Genomic DNA, 21,076 nt, shown 5'->3' with positions numbered 1-21,076 from the left:
GAGTACAGCTAGGTCGTTTGTATTCATTTTTGAGAGAAGATGAATCCTGGGCCAAGGCCTTTCTTCTCCCGGGGAGTGGCCACGCCTTCCTGCACATCCTCTGTGCCCCTGGGGGACCTGGAAGGGAGCAGAGCGCTGAGGACAGCTTCATAGTTGAGGACGGAGTTCCCGAGTGGCCACTCACAGTTAGTTTGTTCTTCTCAGCTTCAGCTCTTTCAGCTGGGGGTGATTCTCTACCAGCCTGTGGCCGGAAGCAAGTAAAACAGTCAACTGGAAACATTTCATAAATGCAGTGCAGAGAGAAGAAGGAAGTGTGAGCCAGCGCTTGTTGGTAATTTTACATTGGCTCTTCATATTTTTTACAAGATAGGCTGAATCATCCTTATTCTGTAGACAAGGAAACTGAGATTCAGTAAGCGTACGTGCCTTGCCCAGGGCCACGTAGGTGACACGCAAAGCAGTTTGGGTTGGACTCCAGATGTGTTATGGGTCTTGGGGACTTAGTGTCCCACAGGATTTGGTGGTCGTGTGAGACCTAGAAGTTTAGGGGGTTCTGGGCTTATATGGCCCAGTTTGTTAGCTATTGGCTAATATGGCTGGCTGGAAAGCCCTTGAATTTTGGCTAGTATGGTGGGGATGGTGAATTTTAAGTTTTATTTGCTTTTCATTGAGTTAAGCCCTCAAAAGTAATGCTTGATTTACTTTACTGGGAAATTCTAAGGATGCTTGGAAGGACGTGAGCCTGGGAATCTCCTTTTCCAACTATAGATTTTGTGACATTGAACAACAGATGGAGTGCTTATTGTGAAAATTTAGTCTCTAAGAGATGTAAAATAGTGGAAAATACACAGTGGAAAATACACAGACTTAGCATGTAAAAAGACAATATCATGAATGATGTTTTGTATCAATTACACATTATGATGATAAATAATACTTTGGGCATATTAGGTTACTTTAAGTTTATCATCAAATTATATTCCTCTCTTCTTACATGACACTAAGAGAACATCAGTCATAAATATGTGATGGGCACGATATTCCCATTGAACAGTATGGATCGAGATGCTTTCTGGGTTGTGTCCTAGGAGGGCTTTTGGGAGGCTGGGCTGCCTGTGAGCCAGTGTGACCTTTGGCCCGTGTGCCTAGTAGGATTTATCTCTGGTGTCCCGTAAGTGCAGATGGTTGCCCCTTCTATTGTAAGTGGCAAAAGAGAAAAGCTATTTTCTCTACTGATTTGTGATGCTCTTTGTTTTTTAGCATGTCACCAGCATGCACGAGCACACACACACACACACACACATACACACACACACACACACACACACACATACACACATTCTGAGTCCAGGTTTTTCCATTTTGTTCCCCTGAGCTGTTTTTCTCTTTCAGTTTTACTCCTTCACCATTCCTCTACTGAGAGCTAACGAATTGTTCCTTCGGCTCTCTTGATTTGGTGTTTAGGAAGGTGGATTTGATGCTAATATTTTTCTTTTTCTTTTTGGGTCATACCCAGCAATACACAGGGGTTACTCCTGGCTCATGCACTCAGGAATCACTCCTGGCAGTGCTCAGGGGACCATATGGGATGCTGAGAATCAAACCCCGGTCGGCCGCGTGCAAGGCAAATGCCCTACCCGCTGTGCTATCACTCCAGCCCTGATTTGATGCTAATTTATTGATCCTAAAATAAATCAGTAGGTTTATTTTGCTGACTCACGGTAGACACCATCCTGGCTCCCCCAGTCACAGGAGGATTCCTCAGTCATCCCCAGTTCGTTCCGCTTGGGGCTGCCTGCTGCGTTGACTTGGCCCAGGGGATGCAAGCTCTGAGCACGAGCTGGTGCTCAGCGGTACCGGGGCTCAGGCGAGTCTGCTCACCTCCTGTCCATCTGAACAGATGGTTCCTTGAGAAGCTGGGGGTCTAGGTGCTTGCGTTCCACGTGGCCAAGCCCTGTTTGATCCCTGACACCTCATATGGGCTCCTGAGCCCAGGATAGACCCCGAGTACCCCTGGGTGTGCCCCCCAGCCCCCCCAGCCCAGTCAAAACCAAAACCAAAGAAGGAAGGGTAGACTTCCCTAGAGAAATAGTCTTCCCGAATCCCGTTCCCTGGCCTTGTTCCACAGGGGAGCTCTGCCTCGCCCTGGCGCTGTGCTGTCCCTGTGACAGCAGGATTCTCCCGCCTGCTTCCCCACTGCTGGGCGGGGCGGAGGGGAAATGTGAGATGCCCTGTTTACCCAACACTGGAGCCTGTCCCTTGGCGCTTCTGTGTCTGGCTTTGGGGGTCTAGTCTCGGGATGGGAAAGCGAAGATGAATGCGCACTACCCAATTGGGGCTGCCGCCTGCTCTGCACGGGCACTGCGCGAGCCTGGCTCTCCCATTGTTCCAAGAGGCAGGAGAGAGGCTGTTATGTGGCTGTGAGAGTCCTCCACACCCCCCTGAGTGCCCTTGAGGGTTCTTGACCCTCTGAGTGGCTGTTGTCAAGCGGGGCTGCTTTGTGATGGCTTCCTTTTGCCAATAGATGGCACTCACATATTTCACAGGCTCAGCTGTCACTCTGCCATGGTACTTTCCTCACACTGGGGGCACCACCAGTTCTTGCCCCTCTTCTCCCCAGGATTCTAACAACTCGCCCACTCCACACGGTGCCTCCCCCAGAGAAACCTTAATAGGGCTTTCAAGTTAGAGTCTTGGGGTGCCGGGGAAGGTGGGGACCTTTCTTTTTCGCAGCAAGCTGTCTTTGGTTGGGTTAGTCACCTACTAGGAAAGAACCCCCCCACTGGACAGGTCCTGCGGAGGGCGTGTGTGTGGTGGGAGGGCGTGGAGGTTGCTCCTGCTCTCAGGAGTCGGGGGCTGGACTCTGCGGCCAAGGACGGATGCCAAGAGCGATTCTGCATATTTGCGCTCTGAAGGGACAAGTTAGGCGTCAGGGGGCCCGAGGGGGCCTCCGGGGCAGGGAGAGTCAGAGGCCCCACCAGGCCAGGAAGACCATCCCAGGGCCTTAAAGTCTGGTCTGTTCTGTGCCATCTCCACCCTCCTCAAGCTGGCCACGTAGTGTCCCATCGTGTCTAGGAGAAAGAAATAGGGAGACAGTCTCCTGGTGGGCCATCCCTGGGTGGCCAGACATGACCCGGGTTCGAGCTCCTGTTTTCCCAGGCTTCCCTGTTTTCTGCTTCTGTGCACTCACCCCAGGATTCAGCATCTGGTGTGTGTTGGGGTGGGGGGCGGTGGGGGATTCCTGCTCCCTGGGGGTGAATTCCAGCCGGGGCAGGATGTCTCCTCTGTGAAATGGACACCCCGACTGCCGCTGACGCTGCCAGTTTCCGTCATGGAAATGGAATGTGCCTGGAGATGGGGATCTCCACGTTGTGTTTTTCCTTGGCAATTTTGAGTTCATGCAAATAAATGCCAAGAGAAAATAGCTACTAGGACTCTTTTGAGGGGAGGTGGTTCCTTGAGCATGGGTGGATGAGAGAGTATAGTGGGGTGTCCCTGTGACCTCTCTCATGCAGGGGACTGTGTTTGGCACACCGACCCCCCTCTGGGCACTGCCTCTCTGCCGGCAGCTGCCATAGGATTTTCTCAGTGGCATCTTCTGGAGCAAGGGGTTGTTCTGTGCGGTGCTCTCAGCATCCCTGAGGAGGCCTCTGGGGTGTGTGTGGGGGGGCGGCGCTATGTTTGTGCCCCCAGAATGTCAGGCTCTTCCAAGGCTCTTTGTTCTGACCTTGTGTCTTGTACCCCGGTTTTCTTGCGAGGGGCTCCCTAGTGGTGGCTGGATAACAGTGGGCTTCTGCTGTTCAGAGAATAGGAGAGCCAAGGGGGACGTGAACAAATCAGATTTCAGAAGAACCAGTGTGAGATGAGGGTACAAGTAGGTGCCTGGCTAGCCCAGGCCACTGAAGAAGAGTGCATAATTACACGAGGAATAGAATAATGTTCTCGAGTCTTCCAGTTTTGTTGCCTTTGGCCATTTGTTAGGAGAATGGGCTACGGAACTGAGCTCACCCGTGGGGTGGGGGTGGGGAGGCAGGGAACCGTAGGAGACAGCAGCGGTGGAGGGGAGTGGACACTCTTCTGGAGGGTGTGGCTTTAGAGCATTGTGTGCAGGAAACCCTCCTCAAGATTTAGTATTGTAAATCTTGGTGCTTTAAATATAGCGACATAGTCCTATTGTTCATCGATTTGCTTGAGCGGGCACCAGTAACGTCTCCATTGTGAGACTGGTTGTTACTGTTTTTGGCATATCGAATATGCCACGGGGAGTTGCCAGGCTCTGCCACGCGGGCAAGATACTCTTGGTAGCTTGCCAGGCTCTCAGAGAGGGGTGGAGGAATCGAACCCCAGGCCAGCTGCGGGCAAGGTAACCGCCCTTACCTGCTGTTCTATCACTCCAGAAGAAAAGTTGAATGCAGCGCCCCAGGGGGTAGCTCAGTGACTGGAGGCCTTGCATGCCCTGGGCCAGGGTTTGACCCCCAGGGCTGCTGTGCTGGGGGCTCTATGGGGAGCAACACAGTGTGTGTTTAAATAAACACCAAACCTGGCAAGCAAGCAAAGAGGAGCGAGAGCCCTAGGCCTGAGGGGGGTCTGGACTACTGAGGGAAGGGAATGGGGGAAGCTGAATGCCACTTTTTAACTTCTTGTTTGCTTTTAGGTCTAGCTGGCAGTGCTCAGGGCTTACTCCTGGTTCTGCCCTCAGGGGTTGTTCCTGGCAGCATATGGGGTGCTGGGATTGAATTTGCAAGGCAAGCACCTTCCCGGCTACAGCCATCCAGAGGTAGATTTTAATCTTGGCTCCTGCTCTGGCCTTGAGCTGCCTGTCCTGTTCTTGCTCCCTTGCTTTGGGACACAGTGCTTAGACTCATCTTGGTGAGGGGGTTCTGGGGGAGGGGAGAATATAATGTCTTATTTTCAGGACCCAGAGTCAAAGCGGCTGTTGTTTCCACCTTTCTTGGGGAATGGAAAGGAGGAAAGTCTAAAGTTTAAAGTCTAATGTGACTTTAGACTTTAATTAAAAAAGGTGTATTGTGCTCCCCCAGAGGGACCGGCTCTGGTGGCTCGGAGGGATGGGGCCCTGCGCAGTGGCCCTGGGCTTCAGAAAGCAGCACAGACAGCACAGGCAGGGCCTATGGCGCCTGGCTTCTGGCCCTTGCCTGCTGCCTCTGCTGTGGACCCCTTGGGGATCAGAGCGACCACCCTTTCACATTCATTCAGGCCTTCAAAAGGATGGTGGGGGTAGCGACATCAAGCAGGGGATGCAGTGTCCTATAAAGGTAGAATCCCCCCCAAAAAAAATAAAAAAAGAAATCGGGACTGGAGCGATAGCACAGTGGGTAGGGCATTTGCTTTGCACACGACCAACCCAGGTTCGATTCCCAGCATCCCTGTGGTACCCTGAGCACTGCTAGGAATAATCCCTGTGCATTACTGGGTGTGACGCAAAATGGAAAAAAAAAGGTAGAATCCCAAAGTGAGAGAACCCCTTGCTCCCCTCCCTCGGCCCTGTCCCGCACCTTGGCTGAGGTTTTGTGGTTTTTTTGTTTTGTTTTGTTTTTGGGTCACACCTGGTGATGCGCAGGGGTTACTCCTGGCTCTGCACTCAGGAATTACCCCTGGCGGTGCTCAGGGGACCATATGGGATGCTGGGAATTGAACCTGGGTCAGCTGCATGCAAGGCAAATGCCCTACCCACTGTGCTATCGTTCCAGCCCCTGAGATCTGTTATTGGGGCTTAGGGCATATCAGGTTGATTTTTCACTGCCAGAATACTTGCGGACTTTGTGGGGAAAAGGACACTTTGGGGGGTGTCCTGTGGGGTCCCCAACTTGCCTGTGACCAAGCAGCGAAGTTTCTGTTTGCAGTGGTGGCAGAGGGGATGTTTCCTGTGGAGAAGAGAGGGCTGTTGCTGTTGACCCCGTCTGGCCCACAGGTGGTTTTGGAATCAGGAGGGAGAAAACGCCCTGCTGGGGATCTGTGAAGCTGGTGCTGGCCAGAGACTGGCTACATACACACATACACACGTGGGAGTCACACACACACACACACACACACACACACACACACACACACCATGCCACTGCTACTAGCTTGGGCTCCTCCCTGCCCCTCTTGGTGCTCCCGGATTCCTGCCTAGGTGCAGAACTCCCATTCAGCCCCTCCTTTAGGGGTCCACTCAGGGACCCTGGGTGCCACCCAGCCTCCCTGCCCAACAGCGGCTGGCACTTAGCACCATTTCTCTCCCTTTTTCTCCTGCCTCCTCCTCCTATCCCTGCTGTGGGTGTGACAGCTGAGAATGTAGGTGACCAGCAGTCAGGAGGGGGACCGTGGGCTGGGAGTGAGCCGAGGCCGGGAGCAACCACAGTGCTGGCGTGGCCTTTCCCCCTCCTTCCCTAGTGCCTGGCTTCCCTAAAGGCAGGTCAGGAAGCCCAGCAGGGGCAGCATGTTTGAACGCGGGGTTGCCAGCCACGTTGGGTAACGGGGGAAGGTTGCTGAGTACACCGTGACCCCAAAGGAATTCGCAGTCAATCATGAGGGCATCCGAGGGGTTCTGGCAGAGCTCACCCGAGGTGCATTTCTCGGACAGGAAGGGGTGTCATGAGCAGAAACCTGGGGGGCGGGGGGCCTGCCCAGGGGTGGAGCTCAGAGTTGCTCTCAGGGCCATCGTGGACACAGTGGCTCTGTTGGTTTGCTGGGACTGTCGTGATAAAGCCCATGGGCGAGGCGACTTAAACCACAGAAGGGCTTTTCTCCTGCTTTAGAAGCTGGAAGTCCAAGACGCTTCCGAGGCCTCCTTCCTTCCCCTGTGCTAATCTGTTTTTGTGCCTGTTTGGTTCCATGGGTCCTTTTCTCATAAAACATTAGGGTCAAGTTTCCTTCTGGGGCCTTCATTTTTTCGTAACTATATTTTCAGACTCTGTCTTCAAACACGGGCACGTTCAGAAGGATGGGAGGGGCAGGATTTCACCATGTGAATTTGGGGTGGACGGAGTTCGGCCCATCACTGGGACCCAGCAGAGAAGCACATAAAGATGCTGGAGGGGGAGAACTCAGCATCTTTACAAAAGTCTCTCATTGCAGGACCCAATTCAAGGCAAAAACCTCTTGAAGAGTTGGAGGGTGGGGTGGGAGAGAGAGAAAGAGAGAGAGAGAGAAGAGATAGATAGATAGATAGATAGATAGATAGAGAGAGTGTGTATGGTGCATAGCTCTGAGTCATAGAAGGTCCTGGCGCTGCTTGCCAGTGCCCTTAGTGCCAAGTGGCTCTGGAGGAGGTTCCCGAAGGAAGTTGTCACAGAACTGTCTTCCGTGACAGAAGTTATGAAGCAAGATGGCAAGTTGAGTTGGGTGTCTGTTTAGGATATTGGAGGGTTTAGCATGGTACTCACAGTGGGAAGAGGCCTGAGAACTGCTATTAGCTCATTAAAAATGTCCAACTAGAATGAATGTCATCTCGCTGGTTAATTTTCCCTATGTTGTGTTACTAGTAATTTCAAATGATGTCTATGACTTTGGCTTTTGGGGAGGGAGCAGGGTGGGATGGGGGAATACCTGGCGGTCTCAGGGCTGACTTTTGGCTCTGTGCTCAGGAGTCACTCCTGGCAGGGCTTGGGGGAACCACAGTGGGTGCGAGTGCGAGGCAAGCCCTCTGTCTGATGTACTGTCTCTTTGCCTCATGTATCTATAACTTTTATGCAGGTTGTACTGCATATCAAATCGATCCACCAAGCCCAGTTATAGGAGTGAATGAATCGAAATGAAAGAACAAATGACAAAAATATGTCTTGTTAACAAAATGACTTTAATTATAAAAATTTAAACGGCTAAGCACTTAAGATGGTTATTATTAATTGCGAGTGTGACAGATAATATAAAAACCAGTAGAATCAACCCACGTGGCGAGCCCCTGAGGAATGGTTCAACTGTTTTCTCTGGGCTGTTGTTTCTCGTACTGGATGCTCTTAGCCAGTCACCAGAGCCGGGACTGGCTGTAGCTGGGATAGAGAGAGAAGAGGAAGGCAGGAACGAGAAGGCCGGGAGGATGTTGCCTGAGCCCTAGGGAGGCAGCGAGTAATGCCCCGGGTGTCTGGCAGGCCCTCTCAGGCTCTCTCCGGCACCAGTTGCCTTCACACAGTGGTGCTTCAGGCCAGAGGGGCGTCTCCACTTCTCTGGGCCTCAGGCCCTTTTGCCGAGAAGAGCTCAGTGCCAGTGATTTTTCTTTTTTCTTTTTTTTCGGGTCACACCCGGTGATGCACGGGGGTTACTCCTGACTCTGCGCTCAGGAATTACTCCTGGCGGTGCTCAAGGGATCATATGGGATGCTGGGAATTGAACCCGGGTTGGCCACGTGCAAGGCAAACGCCCTACCCACTGTGCTATCGCTCCAGCCTCTCCGTGCCAGCTTTGGAGCAGCATCTTTCTCCACCCACCGAGAAGCCGACCTCAGTGTCCACAGAAGTGTCTGCAACCTTTAGCTCCGAAGTCTTGCTGTGTCAATCCAAGTGACAACAAAGAGATGCAGGTGGTTCATCGCTGTCCTGTCTGCAGAGGCCAGTTCTAGACTGTTTTGAGGGGGACCATCCGCTTTGAGGTTGAGGAGAGGGAGGATTAGAGGGAGAGGCTGGGTGGGGAGAAAGTAAGTGACTGGAGGAGGACAGCCCCAGGGTGTGGATACCTAGGTGAGGTGGGAGACGCAGGGACCAGAAGCCCTCCTGGCCTGGTGTGAGCACAGGGGAGAACGTCCTCCCCTGCTCACCGGCTACACTTGGGGGGACTGAAAGGCTGTCAAAAGAAGACGCAACACCCCAAGGGCCCAGAAGGTGAGGCCTGCGCCTGAACAGATGCCAGGCCCTTTGTTCCCGGGGGAGAGGGGTGGCTTGGGGCTCCTGGGGGCCTTGGGCTGGGCGGCGCCTTTCACATGCAGAACAGCCCTTTGATCTGAGAGGGATGAAAGTGCTGGAAAGTGGAGAGGCTCCTTGGGGGGGCCTTTGTCTTTGACAAAAAAGGCATCTGCTGGGCTCGAACCCCCTCACCCGCCCCATGCAGCCCGTGGGCTCCCCAACAATGCCCCCACAGGCCCTAGGTCTCCTCACAGCTGAGGCAGTCTCAGGAAAGAGAAAGACGCCTGCTGCCAGTGCTGGACAGGGAGCGTAATCGATTCTTTCCACAGCCTAGAGAGAAAGGCAGAGAGGACTGGGGCTAGGGAGGTGCGGGGAGGAGTTGGGGGCCAGCGGGTGCGGTGGGGGAGGATGGGTAGAATTTCAACACGCCAGCGAACTGTGGCAATGGTCTTGTCACTTTTGCCAGTGATCACCGCTTTTCAGGAGATGGTGCAGATGGGGTGAGTCTGTGTCATTGGTAGGAGGGAGAAGGGTATTTAGACGGGACATGATTGGGGGGACTCACTTTTCAAAAATTTTTATTTTTAGGGGCTGGAACAATAGCACAGCGGGTAGGACGTTTGCCTTGCACGTGGCCAACCCTAGTTTGATTCCCAGCATCCCATATGGTCCCTTGAGCACTGCCAGGAGTAATTCTTGAGTGCATGAGCCAGGAGTAACCCCTGTGCATCGCTGGGTGTGACCCACAAAGAAAAAGAAATTGTTTTTAGTTTTTAAGGCAGTGCAGTGTAAACACTAACGTGAAAGCAGAAGCTTCTGCCTCCTGCTGTGTTCCCTAGCAGAGAGTTAGATCTGTTTAGGTGGTGGCACTGCTGGCCACTCCTCACTAATTGGAATTTTATTAGTGTGACAATACCAGTAGTTCTTAATTTCCTGCTGTCTCTTACCCTCCTTGAGACCTCAGCTAGTGGGAGTTTTGAGGTTTGAAACAAAGGTGTTGGGCCTAGTTGTTGCTTGTGAGTTTTATTTGGGCTGTACTTGGGGTGGGGGGTTGGGCAGGAGCCACTCCTTGCCCTGTTTGGTCTGGTGGGACTCAGAGCTAACGGTTCTGGGGACCCCAGGGCAGCCCCAGTAGTGTTGGAGAGGACCAGGCCATGCTGGGAATTGAACCCAGGGCCTCCACCTGCCAGTCATGCGCTCCATCCTCGTGCGCCCTAACCATGGCTGGCCCTTGTGAATAATTTTAAAGTATGTTCTGTGGGATAACATAACCTCTGGATAGAAGTCTGCTGATTTAGCCAGTGCTAAGTAAATAGCCAGTGCTTAGCATCACTGACTCGGACATCTACCTAGGTAATCAGCAGGGCTCAGAGGAGGAGAGGACAAGAATCATGTCCTGTGACCTCTCAGAGGCCAGGTTTGGGTTAGCAAACTTTCAGACCTGAACCTACCTATCAAGGGGGTATCTGATGCCACAGATATCATAGAACTGTAATGAGCTAATGAATGAGATGGCCTTTGTGAAGTGCTCAGTGCACAGCTATACATTGGTATAGTTTGCTGCCCAGCCCCAGGTGACTGGATTCATTTGTGCTCAGGCATATGAGCTTATACCTCATTGCTGTTGATGCGTTTTTGTACCCTTGATTCCTCTTCTTGCATGTTCCATTTCTCTGTTGTCCTGAACATTCTTTTCAAACTAGCAGGAGAGGGGGCAGGAGATTGTAGAGGGCCCCAGGGGGAAGACCCTTTCTTATATCCCTGCTACTTCATAGAGTCCCCTGAACTCTGCCCGGAGTAATCCCTGAGCACAGGGCCCAAGGGTAATCTCTGAGCACCCCTTGTGTGACCCAAAACTCTAACTCAAACCTGAAAAAACAAAACTAGCAGGAGAAACTGGGCGAAATTAGAATCAAATTCTATTCCTAAATCCAGTTGTTTGCTGTCTTACTTGCTTTTCCTTCAGGTGTTCTTCTTGGGGTGATTGAGGTTTAGGAATCAGTCTCAACACTGATTGGCTCAGGAACCAGGAACTGGGGTTTAAACCACACCATGTTACTCTGGCTGCTTCCGGTTTGAATACGGGCTTGTGCCTTCAGTTGGCTCAGAGGAGAAGAAAAGTTTTCTATCATCTTGACTATTTAGATTTAAAATAATTTTTTTTTTTTTTGTGAGGAGGGAGGCACATTCAGCGATGGTCTGGGGTTACTCTTGGCTCTGCACACAAAAGTTTCTCCTGGTGGTGCTTGGGGGTTTGATCTCAGATCAGCAGCATGTAAGGCAGGCACCCTTGTACTTTATCGCTCTGGCCCCTTAGAACTAGGTTTGAAATGTCTATGTGTGATAAGGCAGCTAAGGAATAATGCAGTTTTGGAGACCAGGAGAGCCTGTTCTTATCATGCTCCCCTGCTTTTGGCTTGCTGATGTGTAAGAGTTTGTTTCCTTGTGTTTTAAATCGAGTTAAGGCTCCTCTCCTCCTGATTGGTACTGCGTATGTTCCTGCTCCATCTAAATGTTCCATTGCTTATTTGAAATGACCACTTAATTTAATTTTTTTTTTTTTTACCATCTGGAACAATATGTTGCTTGGTCTCATTTTTGAGTGATTTGTTTGGTCTTGTTTATAATTGTTCTAGAAGTATGACTTTATTATATACATTCTTTTGTGTTTGCTGATTTATTGAATGTTATTGATAATGATGTGTGAATGTGAATGGCTGCTATTCGTTTTTCACGGTCATAAGGCACCTACCGATGTATATATTCAGTTTATCAGTTCTCTCTTGGATGGGCATTTGAGCTATTTCCAATACTTTGCTATTTCAAGTTTTGCTATAAACACCCTTGAAGTTGTTTCAGGAATATACATGTGAAATTTTCATTCTTAGATTCTTTTTTTGTAGGGGGCCACGCCTGACTGTTTATTCCTGGCTCTGTGCTCAGCATCACTCCTGGTGGGCTTGGGGAACAATATGAGGTTCTGGGAATTGAATCCTAGGTTGGCCATATGCAAGGCAAGTACCCTGCCTGTTGTGTTATTACTCCAGCCCCCCATTCTTAGATATTATGGTTTTCTTTTCTATTTAACCTGTAAGAAGGAAAGGTGGAGTAACTCTTTAGAGATATGGTCTTGAGCCCTGAAACTCTTCAACATTCTTTTAGGATGCTTAACCGTGTGGTCTTGGGAATTAGGTACCTGTGATTGCCAGCCTCTTGCCACCTTTTGGTGTCTCTTGAATAACTTCTATGCTTTATTATTATTATTATTTAATAATGTAGGAGTACTGCTGTTTGTTCAGCCATTGATTAAGATGATTGAATTGGGCATGAACTCCACATTACTTTTCTTTTAAAAAATTATATCACCGTGAGATAGAGTTACAAAGCTTTCATGTTTGAGATTCAGCCATACATACAATGATGAAACACTCATCCCTCCACCAGTGCACATTTTCCACCACCTACATCCCAGTCCTCACCCTGCCTCTGTGGCAGACAACATCCCCAATACTCTTTCTTTAATTTTGGGCATTATGTTTTGCTCGAAATTTCCCACCGCCATTCAAGCTTACCTGCCAGGGGCAGACACTAGATAATTATTTTTCATTGCTCATTTTGAATATCATGAGAGCTCTCATGGCCACAGTTATAAATGTAAACTTCCATATTGTAAATGGTTGTGTTCCCTCAGAGACATCTCTGTATGGCACTAATCCATTTTGGGATTCAGTTGGGAGTCTTTGAGCCAGGGCTGTTGGTGAGCTAAGATGGCACCCGGGGGCAAATTGTGGGCATGACAGCCAGTCTACTGGGTGGGCAGGGACCCAGGGAGGGACAGCCTGGGTCCTCTGCTGCTATGTGTCCTGGAGATTGAATCCTGGAACCCGCATACTTGGGCCTTGCTTGTGGAAGTTCTTGGTCACCGGGATTCCATCTGGAGTAGGTGGGGCAAGCACACCTGCTACATCTGGGGTGCCCCGGTGAAATTGGCTTGGTATGGGTCCTAGAGAGAGCTCTGGTGCTATGGTGTCTTCCAGGACTTGCTTCTGTGTCTCTGGGTCAGGGATGATGGTGTGCTAAGATCCACATTACAAAATTTTCAGCAGATTATATCTTGATGAGGTCCATCCTGAGATGGTGGAGCCAGGTTGGTGGTATGGCAGTGATTTTGGATTGTGGAAGCCAGTGGCTGCCAGGGGCTCTGGTTGGAGGTATGGTGCCACCAGCAGGTCAACCTGTAGCTTCGGGGTGAGTACATCAGCAGCCTGATGGTGCCCTCAGGCTTCCTGATATCCCAAAATTGCCGTTGTGCCTATGGCTAGACCCCAACAACTTGGGACCAAGTTTACCAAGAAATTAAATAGCAAAAAGTTAGGTATGTGGGAGCTACACCCACAAACCACCTCCAGCTCAGCTACACAAGCTCATTTATTGGCCTTATTTCAGAGACCCCTAAATAAATCTTGAAAGAGATCAAAAGCCACAGAAAAGCTCAGACCCGTGCATGGCTGAACAGACTGGGGTATATTGGAGGGGGCGGGTTGGCCTGTGCCCGCCCAAGCAGAACCTCCATGCTTTAGATGGGCTTCCCTCCCTGGAGCTGAGACACGTGGTTTTTGAGCAGGACCAATTTCTCCAGGCCCAAGAGTGAGCCAATTTGGCTGGGTTTCTTCCTGTGCACTTGTAGCTCTGAAAAGATTGACAGTGAGTATTAGGAACTTACAATGAAGGCATATGCTACCTGGCAAAATTTTTTTTTAAAATTCTTTTATTAATTCACCATGTGGAAAGTTACAAAGCGTTCAGGTTAAAGTCTCAGTTATACAATGCTCAAACACCCATCCCTTCACCAGTGCACATATTCCACCACCAAGAATCATGATATACCTCCCCCCTTCCCCCCACCTCCCCAGCTCCCGACCCCGCATGTGTAACTGGTAAATTTCACTTTACTTTGATTACATTCAATATTTAAACAAAAAAAAATTCACTATTATTGATTTGGAGTTTCTCCCCCCTAAAGTTGATCTGCTGAAAAGAAAGCATTTGGTAATTTGTTTTCCATTGCTGAGAATGAAGAGATATGAGGTCAGGAGGCCGCACTAGCAGCAGCATAGTTTTGGATTTCTGTATTTTAGTATTTTAGTAACTAAGTCTAATGAAATGTCTGCCAGGAATCGCAACATTGGAAGCTTGTACCTCTCAGCTACTTTATATTCCACATATGAGTGTGATCTTTCTATGTCTGTCTCTTTCTTTCTGACTCATTTCACTCAGCATGATACTCTCCATGTTGATCCACTTATATGCAAATTTCATGACTTCATGTTTTCTGACAGCTACGTAGTATTCCATTGTGTAAATATACCAGAGTTTTTTTAGCCAATCATCTGTTTTCGGGCACTCTGGTTTTTTCCATATCGTGGCTATTGTAAACAGAGCGGCAATGAACATGGAAATGCAGATGTCATCTCTACTATACCTTTTTGCCTCTCTGGGATATATTCCCAGGAGTGGTATTGTTGGGTCAAATGGGAGCTCAATTTCTAACTTTTTGAGAATTGTCCATATTTTCCAAAAGGGCTGAACTAGTCGGCATTCCCACCAGCAGTGAAGGAGAGTCCCTTTCTCCCCACATCCACGCCAACACTGGTTGCTTTGGTTTTTGGGATGTGGGCCAGTCTCTGTGGTGTGAGATGATATCTCATTGTTGTTTTGATCTGCATCTCCCTGATAATTAGTGATGTTGAACATCTTCTCATGTGCCTCTGAGCCATTCGGATTTCTTCTTTGGAAAAGTTTCTGTTCATTTCATCACCCCATTTTTTTTTATTGGGTTGGCAGTTTTCTTCTTGTGGAGTTCAACCAGTGCATTGTATACCCTTGTTATCAACCCTTTATCGGATGGGTACTGCATAAATATCCTTTCCCATTCTGTAGATTGTCTTTGTATTTTGGTCACTGTTTCTTTTGAGTTGCAGAAGCTTCTTTTTTGGGTCACACCTGGCGATGCACAGGGGTTACTCCAGGCTCTGCACTCAGGAATTACTCCTGGCGGTGCTCAGGGGACCATATGGGATGCTGGGATTTGAACCCGGGTCGGCCGTGTGCAAGGCAAACGCCCTACCCGCTAATTTTTTTTAAGAGAGGTTGTTGCTCTGTCAGGACAAAAAAATTTGTTTATAATTGGTCTTATTTATAATTGTTCTAGAGTGTGACTTTACTACATACATTCTCCTGTGTTTGCTGCTTTTGTTGGATGTTATTGATAATCAGGTGGAATGTGAAAGGCCAGTATTCATTTTCACTGTTATAAGGCACCTTATCTGCAAGACCCTCACTCTGCAGGAGTCATTTATAAATGGTGATAGAAATCCACCATGCTAGACTAGTGCAAAGAAAGATTTGTATTTGAAAAAAACCTTATGAAGCAGTATTGTTTTGGATGCAAGCTAGCTCCAGCTGCCAGAACCCTGCCAATATCCATCTTCCCTAGTGGGGAAGAGTCAGATCCCCAAAATTATGGTGGGGCAGTTGTCCTTCTGGGTTGGAGAACTGAGTCTGGAGTTTATTGCTGTGCAGTACAGACCAGAGACTCCGTAGACATTTCATACTTGAGAAAATTGGATGTGTTAGGTTTTCATTTCTTCAGGTTCTTTTTGGGTCACATTGTCTCCCTGGCGATGCTCTGGGCAACACAATTAAAGCGCAAGAGCTGGTGAGCCTCTGGGCAAGCACCACTGAAGAGGAGTGTGACTGAGTGAGCACTGGCCTCGAGGGGCGTCTGGCAACAGAGAGAAGGGAAGTTGGGGCGTGGGGAGCTGAATAAGAACTTTCTTGCTTTTTCTTGTTTTTTGGCCACAGCGGTGCTTACTCCTAGCTCTGCACCCAGGACTACCGGGGGACCATATGGGGTGCTGGGACTTGAACTGGGGTCAGCTGCGTGCAAGGCAAATGCCTAACCCATGGTCCTCTCTCCTCTCTAGCCCCTCTTCAGGTTCTTGAAGCTCTCATCCTGACTTTAGATGAATCAATGGTTCCCAGCCTTGCCTGAGTCTTTAGGATTTCAGCAGTGGGTGAATGTAGGAGGGGATTCGTTTCCATATCTGTGATTAAGGAGGTGAATTGAAGGGGCTTTGCAAGGGCAGGCCATTGCAGGGCCTGGCACACAGGCTCATCTTCATTCTGGTTTGTGTGCAGCCTTTGGGACACATGCAGCAGCCCTGGCTGTACAGTGTGACGCACTTACCTACCCAGGACAGGAGAAAGTAAGCAAGCAGTAGGGAGCGCATGCTGAGATTCATGTCAGCAGAGAAGTGGTGATGATTTGACACTGGCTTAGAGCGTGTTCAGGAGAGCCAGGTCATCTGGGTGTCTCGAAGAGGAGGCCGATTGAGGAGCTGTTGGCCAAATGAGCCCGATTCCAGGGAGGATGGTTTGCCTGGGTTTCTCCTGTGTGTAAGCCACAGTCATTCTGAATCCAGAGCCATGGGCGTAGGCTGCGAGAAAAGGAGGCATCTATGAGATATCTCCAAGTGGCTCAACCTCCTTTCTCAGTGGAAAGGCTGTAGGAAATCTTTGTGCTGTCAGAAATTTCCCTTTCTTTTCTGCAATTCACTGCCACCGCTGATGTTTTCTTGTGGGTAAGTGGGTAGCAGATGGCTTTTATTTAATAAACAATGGAAGAGATCCCTGTTTGTCCAAGATTGGCTTTTTATTCCCTGCTTGTTTTGCCCTATATTGTAATGTAATAGCTTCAGAATTTGTTCAGGGAAAGATTTAGTCTTCTTCTTCTTAGTTTTTGAGGGCTGCAGTTTTGGGCCACACCTGGAGGTGCTCAAGGCGTACTCCTGGCTCTGTGCTCAGGGATCACTCACCAGTATTTCACAGGAACTCAGTGTCCTCAATACCAAGCATGCCTTCAGACCAACACTTGCTGATTAGCGGAAGCTGTTGGTGGGGGGCCTGTTGGCATGTCCTGAGGGCTCTTGCTGCCCACACATCTCATCAGCAGGTATTTGTCAGTCAGACCTGGAGCGCTCAAGACAAGAATCTGTGAGATCATGGCCTGGAGTCTGGTCTCCTTGAAAGACACATGGAGCCCGGCAGTGTGTGTGTGTGTGTGTGTGTGTGTGTGTGTGTGTGTGTGGTCTCCTTGAAAGACACGTGGAACCTGCTCTGTGTGTGTGTGTGTGTGTGTGTGTGTGTGTGTGGTCTCCTTGAAAGACACATGGAACCTGCTGTGTGTGTGTGTGTGTGTGTGTGTGTGTGTGTGTGGTCTCCTTGAAAGACACATGGAACCTGCTCTGTGTGGTGTGTGTGTGTGTGTGTGTGTGTGTGTGTGTGTGTGTGTGGTCTCCTTGAAAGACACATGGAGCCCAGCTCTGTGTGTGTGTGTGTGTGTGTGTGTGTGTGCTGTTCCCAACCCCTCCTCCCACCACGCCCACCCTGCAGGCAGGGCCCCCAGCCTCTCCAGCTTCTCCTGGCCAGCCTTGAATAGTCTCAACTGTTCACTCTGCTGGTGGGGGTGGAGTGTTTCTGGGATGTTGGTGCCTCTCTTCATACCCAGATGATCGGATGGAGGCAGATTTGATGTTTGTTTGTGTTTAGGGGTATGGGGGCGGGGTGCAGGGTGGGGCATATCCAGCAGTGCTCAAGGCTTCCTCCTGGCTCTGTGCTCAAGGGTCCCTTCTGGCAGAGCGAGAGATGGAACCTAGACCAGCTGCATACAGAGCAGGCATCTTCCCTCCTTGTGCTAACTCTCACCTGCTGGAGGCTGTTTCGGACAGTCTTGTCTCTGAACACCACCCCCAGCTTTTTCCAGGGCTGCTCATGTCCTTAGGCACTGAATGGGGAGGCGATTGCCCAGTATGCACAAAAGAAACCAAGGCAGCCGGTGGCCGCTGTGGCCGTGGGCATGAGAGGCACCTGGCTCTTCTCCCTTTTCTTTTAGGTTATCTTTGCTTTGAACCAGACCCTCCTGCAGCACGAGAGCCTCCGGGCCGGCAGCCTTCAGGTCCCCTACAGCACGGAGGACCTCATCAAACACTACAACTGCGGAGACCTCAGCTCTGTCATCTTCAGCCACGACAGCGCCCAGGTGAGTGCCCTGACCATTGCTCTGCCCAGTGTGGCACGGTGTTGGGCAGGAACAGAGGCTCGGCCTCCTGTGGGCTCTCAGAGTGAGAAGACCGCATTGGGTGAGTCAGAGATGCTGCCGCGAACAAAGGCGTCTTTTGGGAGACTGAGGCGGAGAGGGGCATCGACGAGAGCTAACCCCCATCATGGGCAAAGGATGAAGCTGCCAGGCACTCAGGAAGGGAACTGAGTCTGAAAGCCTTGTGCTTGACTCAGGCTCACATCCCGGAGACACGATGGACCAAAAGTTTGTGTTTCCGTGGTTTCTTGGAACAAGCGAGCACGATGCAACCAGGAGTGTTTGGGGGTTGTTTGAGGGGAGCCACAGAAGCAGCTGGGCAGGCCACCCGCAGTTCTGTCCTGTAATACTGCAGGGGAGGTGGGCCGAGCTGGCGTGAGTGTCCATCCAGGTCAGTCTTCCCTGAGATCCTCCAGGGGATGGAAGTAGCTGTCAAGGCTAAGAGGTTGAGGCCCCCCTTTAGGAGACATGGGCTGGCGATTTGTTTCCCTTCATCATCTGGCTTCCCAGGGACTAACCATAGCCTGCCGCTCTCCCTCTGTGAATGTCATGAATGTCACGTGGAAGTGGCAAGTTCCAGAGATGCTTCTGCCGGAGGGAGGGTGGGGTCTCTGCCCACCGGGTTGGGTGCCTTCTTCAGAAGGATGCTGGGAAAGAGAGCAGGAGCAGAGGGTGCGAGTGAGCTGGTGCAGGCCTGTCACCTGTCTGACCTTGGCATAAAGAAATGTGAGCCCAAGAGGCAGAAACAGAAGAGAGAAAGCGGGGGCTGAAGTGACAGCACAGTGGGTAGGCTATTTGCCTTGCATGTGGCCGACCCGGGTTCGATTCTCAACATCCCATATGTCCCCCGAGCACCACCAGGAGTAATTCCTGAGTGCATGAGCCAGGAGTAACCCCTGTGCATCGTCGGGTGTGAACCAAAAAGAAAAAAAAAAAAGAAGAGAGACAGCAGGGAGTAGAGAACCAGAGACTTAATCAACATTGCCCTCCAAACACTGAAAATACGATGAGAGAGTAAAGTGGGTAAGGTGCTTGCCTTGCATGTAGTCACCCGCGTTGGTCCCCGGCATCCCATATGGTTTCCCTAAGCCCGCCAGGAGTGATCCCTGAGAGCAGAGCCAGGAGCACTGCTGGGTATGGCTCCCAAACAAACAGAAAAACAAAAAAATACAGTGAGCTTCCCAGCGTCTAGAAGGGGTGGAAGTAAACCAAGGCAAAGTGAGCCAGAGAGGGAAAGCAAGTGCTTTACTGAAGGAGGAGGAGAGTTGATGGTTGTTGCCACTTCTCTTGGTTGTAGGGGTGAGGGCGTGGGAGGGACCAAGTAAGCATTTAACATTTGAAGTGGCAGAGATGCTGGGTGGACAGGGACTTTGGAAATTGTATGGGCAAATGGTGGGGTTGATAGATTCCAGAGTTGAAAACCTACTTATGTAAATGAGAAGCATTTAATTATATGAAAGGGATTTATTTCCTTGTTTACATGGGTTAAAATCACACAGTAACCACAAATTCGCTGTCTGTGATTTATTTTCTGATCATTCTATTTGCCGTTTCTTCAAGTTTTGTTGGAACAAGTCATATAAAGTAAATTTGTTACATGCCTAAGAGGGCAGATTGGGGTTGGGAGGGAACATGGGAACTTTGGTGGAGGAAAGGTCACACCGGTGGTATTGGAACACTAAATGCCTGAAATAGCCATATGATGATCAACTTTGTATTTTTATTATTATTTAAAATTTTTTAAATTTATTTTTATATATTTTTTAAATTAGTGAATCACCGTGAGGGTACAGTTACAGATTTATACATTATTGTGCTCATGTTTCCCCCATACAAAGTTCGAGAACCCATCCCTTCACCAGTGCCCATTCTCCACCACCGGTAAACCCAGCGTCCCTCCCACCCTCTTCAGTCCCGTCTCCCCCCACCCCACACTGCCACTATGGCAGGGTATTCCCTTTCGTTCTCTCTCTGATTGGGTGTTGTGGTTTGCAATAAAGGTGTTGAGTGGCCATTGTGTTCAGTCTCTAGTCTACATTTGGCACGCGTCACTCCTCCCCCGAATGACCTTCGACCACATTTTACTTAGTGTTCCCTTCTCTGAGTTGCCCAGAATGAGAGACCAGCCTCCAAGCCATGGAGTCAATCTCCTAGTACTTATTTCTACTATTCTTGGGTATTAGACTCCTAGTCTATTATTCTATATTCCACAGATGAGTGCAATCTTTATATGTCTGTCTCTCTCTTTCTGACTTATTTCACTTAGCATGATACTTTCCATGCTGATCCACTTATATGCAAACTTCATGACCTCATTTTTTCTAACAGCTGCATAGTATTCCATTGTATAGATGTACCAAAGTTTCTTCAACCAGTCATCTGTTTTAGGGCACTCGGGTTTTTTCCAGATTCTGGCTATTGTAAACAGTGCTGCGATGAACATATAAGTGCAGATGTCATTTCGACTATACTTTTTTGCTCCTCTGGGATATATTCCCAGCAGTGGTATTGCTGGGTCAAATGGGAGCTCAACCTCTAGCTTTTTTTTTTTTTTTTTTTTTTTTTTTTTTGCTTTTTGGGTCACACCCGGCGATACACAGGGGTTGCTCCTGGCTCTGCACTCAGGAATTACCTCTGGCGGTGCTCAGGGGACCATGTGGGATGCTGGGAATCGAACCCGGGTCGGCCGCGTGCAAGGCAAACGCCCTACCTGCTGTGCTATTGCTCCAGCCCCAACCTCTAGCTTTTTGAGAATCGTCCATATTGTTTTCCAAAAGGGCTGAACTAGTCAGCATTCCCACCAGCAGTGTAGAAGGGTCCCTTTCTCCCCACATCCTCTCCAATAGCGGTTGCTTTTGTTCTTTTGGATGTGTGCTAGTCTCTGTGGTGTGAGGTGGTATCTCATAGTTGTTTTGATCTGCATCTCTCTGATGATTAGTGATGCAGAGCACTTTTTCATGTGCCTTTTGGCCATTCGTATCTCTTCCTTGGAAAAGTTTCTGTTCATTTCTTCGCCCCATTTTTTGATGGGGTTGGATGTTTTCTTCTTGTAGAGTTCAACCAGTGCTTTATATACCACTGA

General features: G+C 49.7%; 1 protein-coding gene across 4 annotated transcripts in view; it reads left to right on the top strand.

Annotated features, from left to right (window-relative positions):
• Nucleotides 1-21,076, top strand: part of TRABD2A (TraB domain containing 2A) — a 49,512-nt gene that overhangs the window by 15,264 nt on the left and 13,172 nt on the right. For all 4 annotated transcript variants that reach the window (XM_055122272.1, XM_055122271.1, XM_004612017.2 and 1 more), the window contains exon 3: nucleotides 17,791-17,937. In XM_055122272.1, the coding sequence (XP_054978247.1) occupies nucleotides 17,791-17,937 (147 nt within the window). The remainder of the gene's footprint in view (nucleotides 1-17,790; nucleotides 17,938-21,076) is intronic.

The sequence above is a fragment of the Sorex araneus genome, chromosome X (assembly GCF_027595985.1).
Source record: "Sorex araneus isolate mSorAra2 chromosome X, mSorAra2.pri, whole genome shotgun sequence".
Classification (NCBI taxonomy): Eukaryota; Metazoa; Chordata; class Mammalia; order Eulipotyphla; family Soricidae; genus Sorex; species Sorex araneus.
The sequence above is the reverse complement of the archived record's forward strand: the minus strand, read 5'-3'. Positions and strand labels throughout refer to the sequence as shown.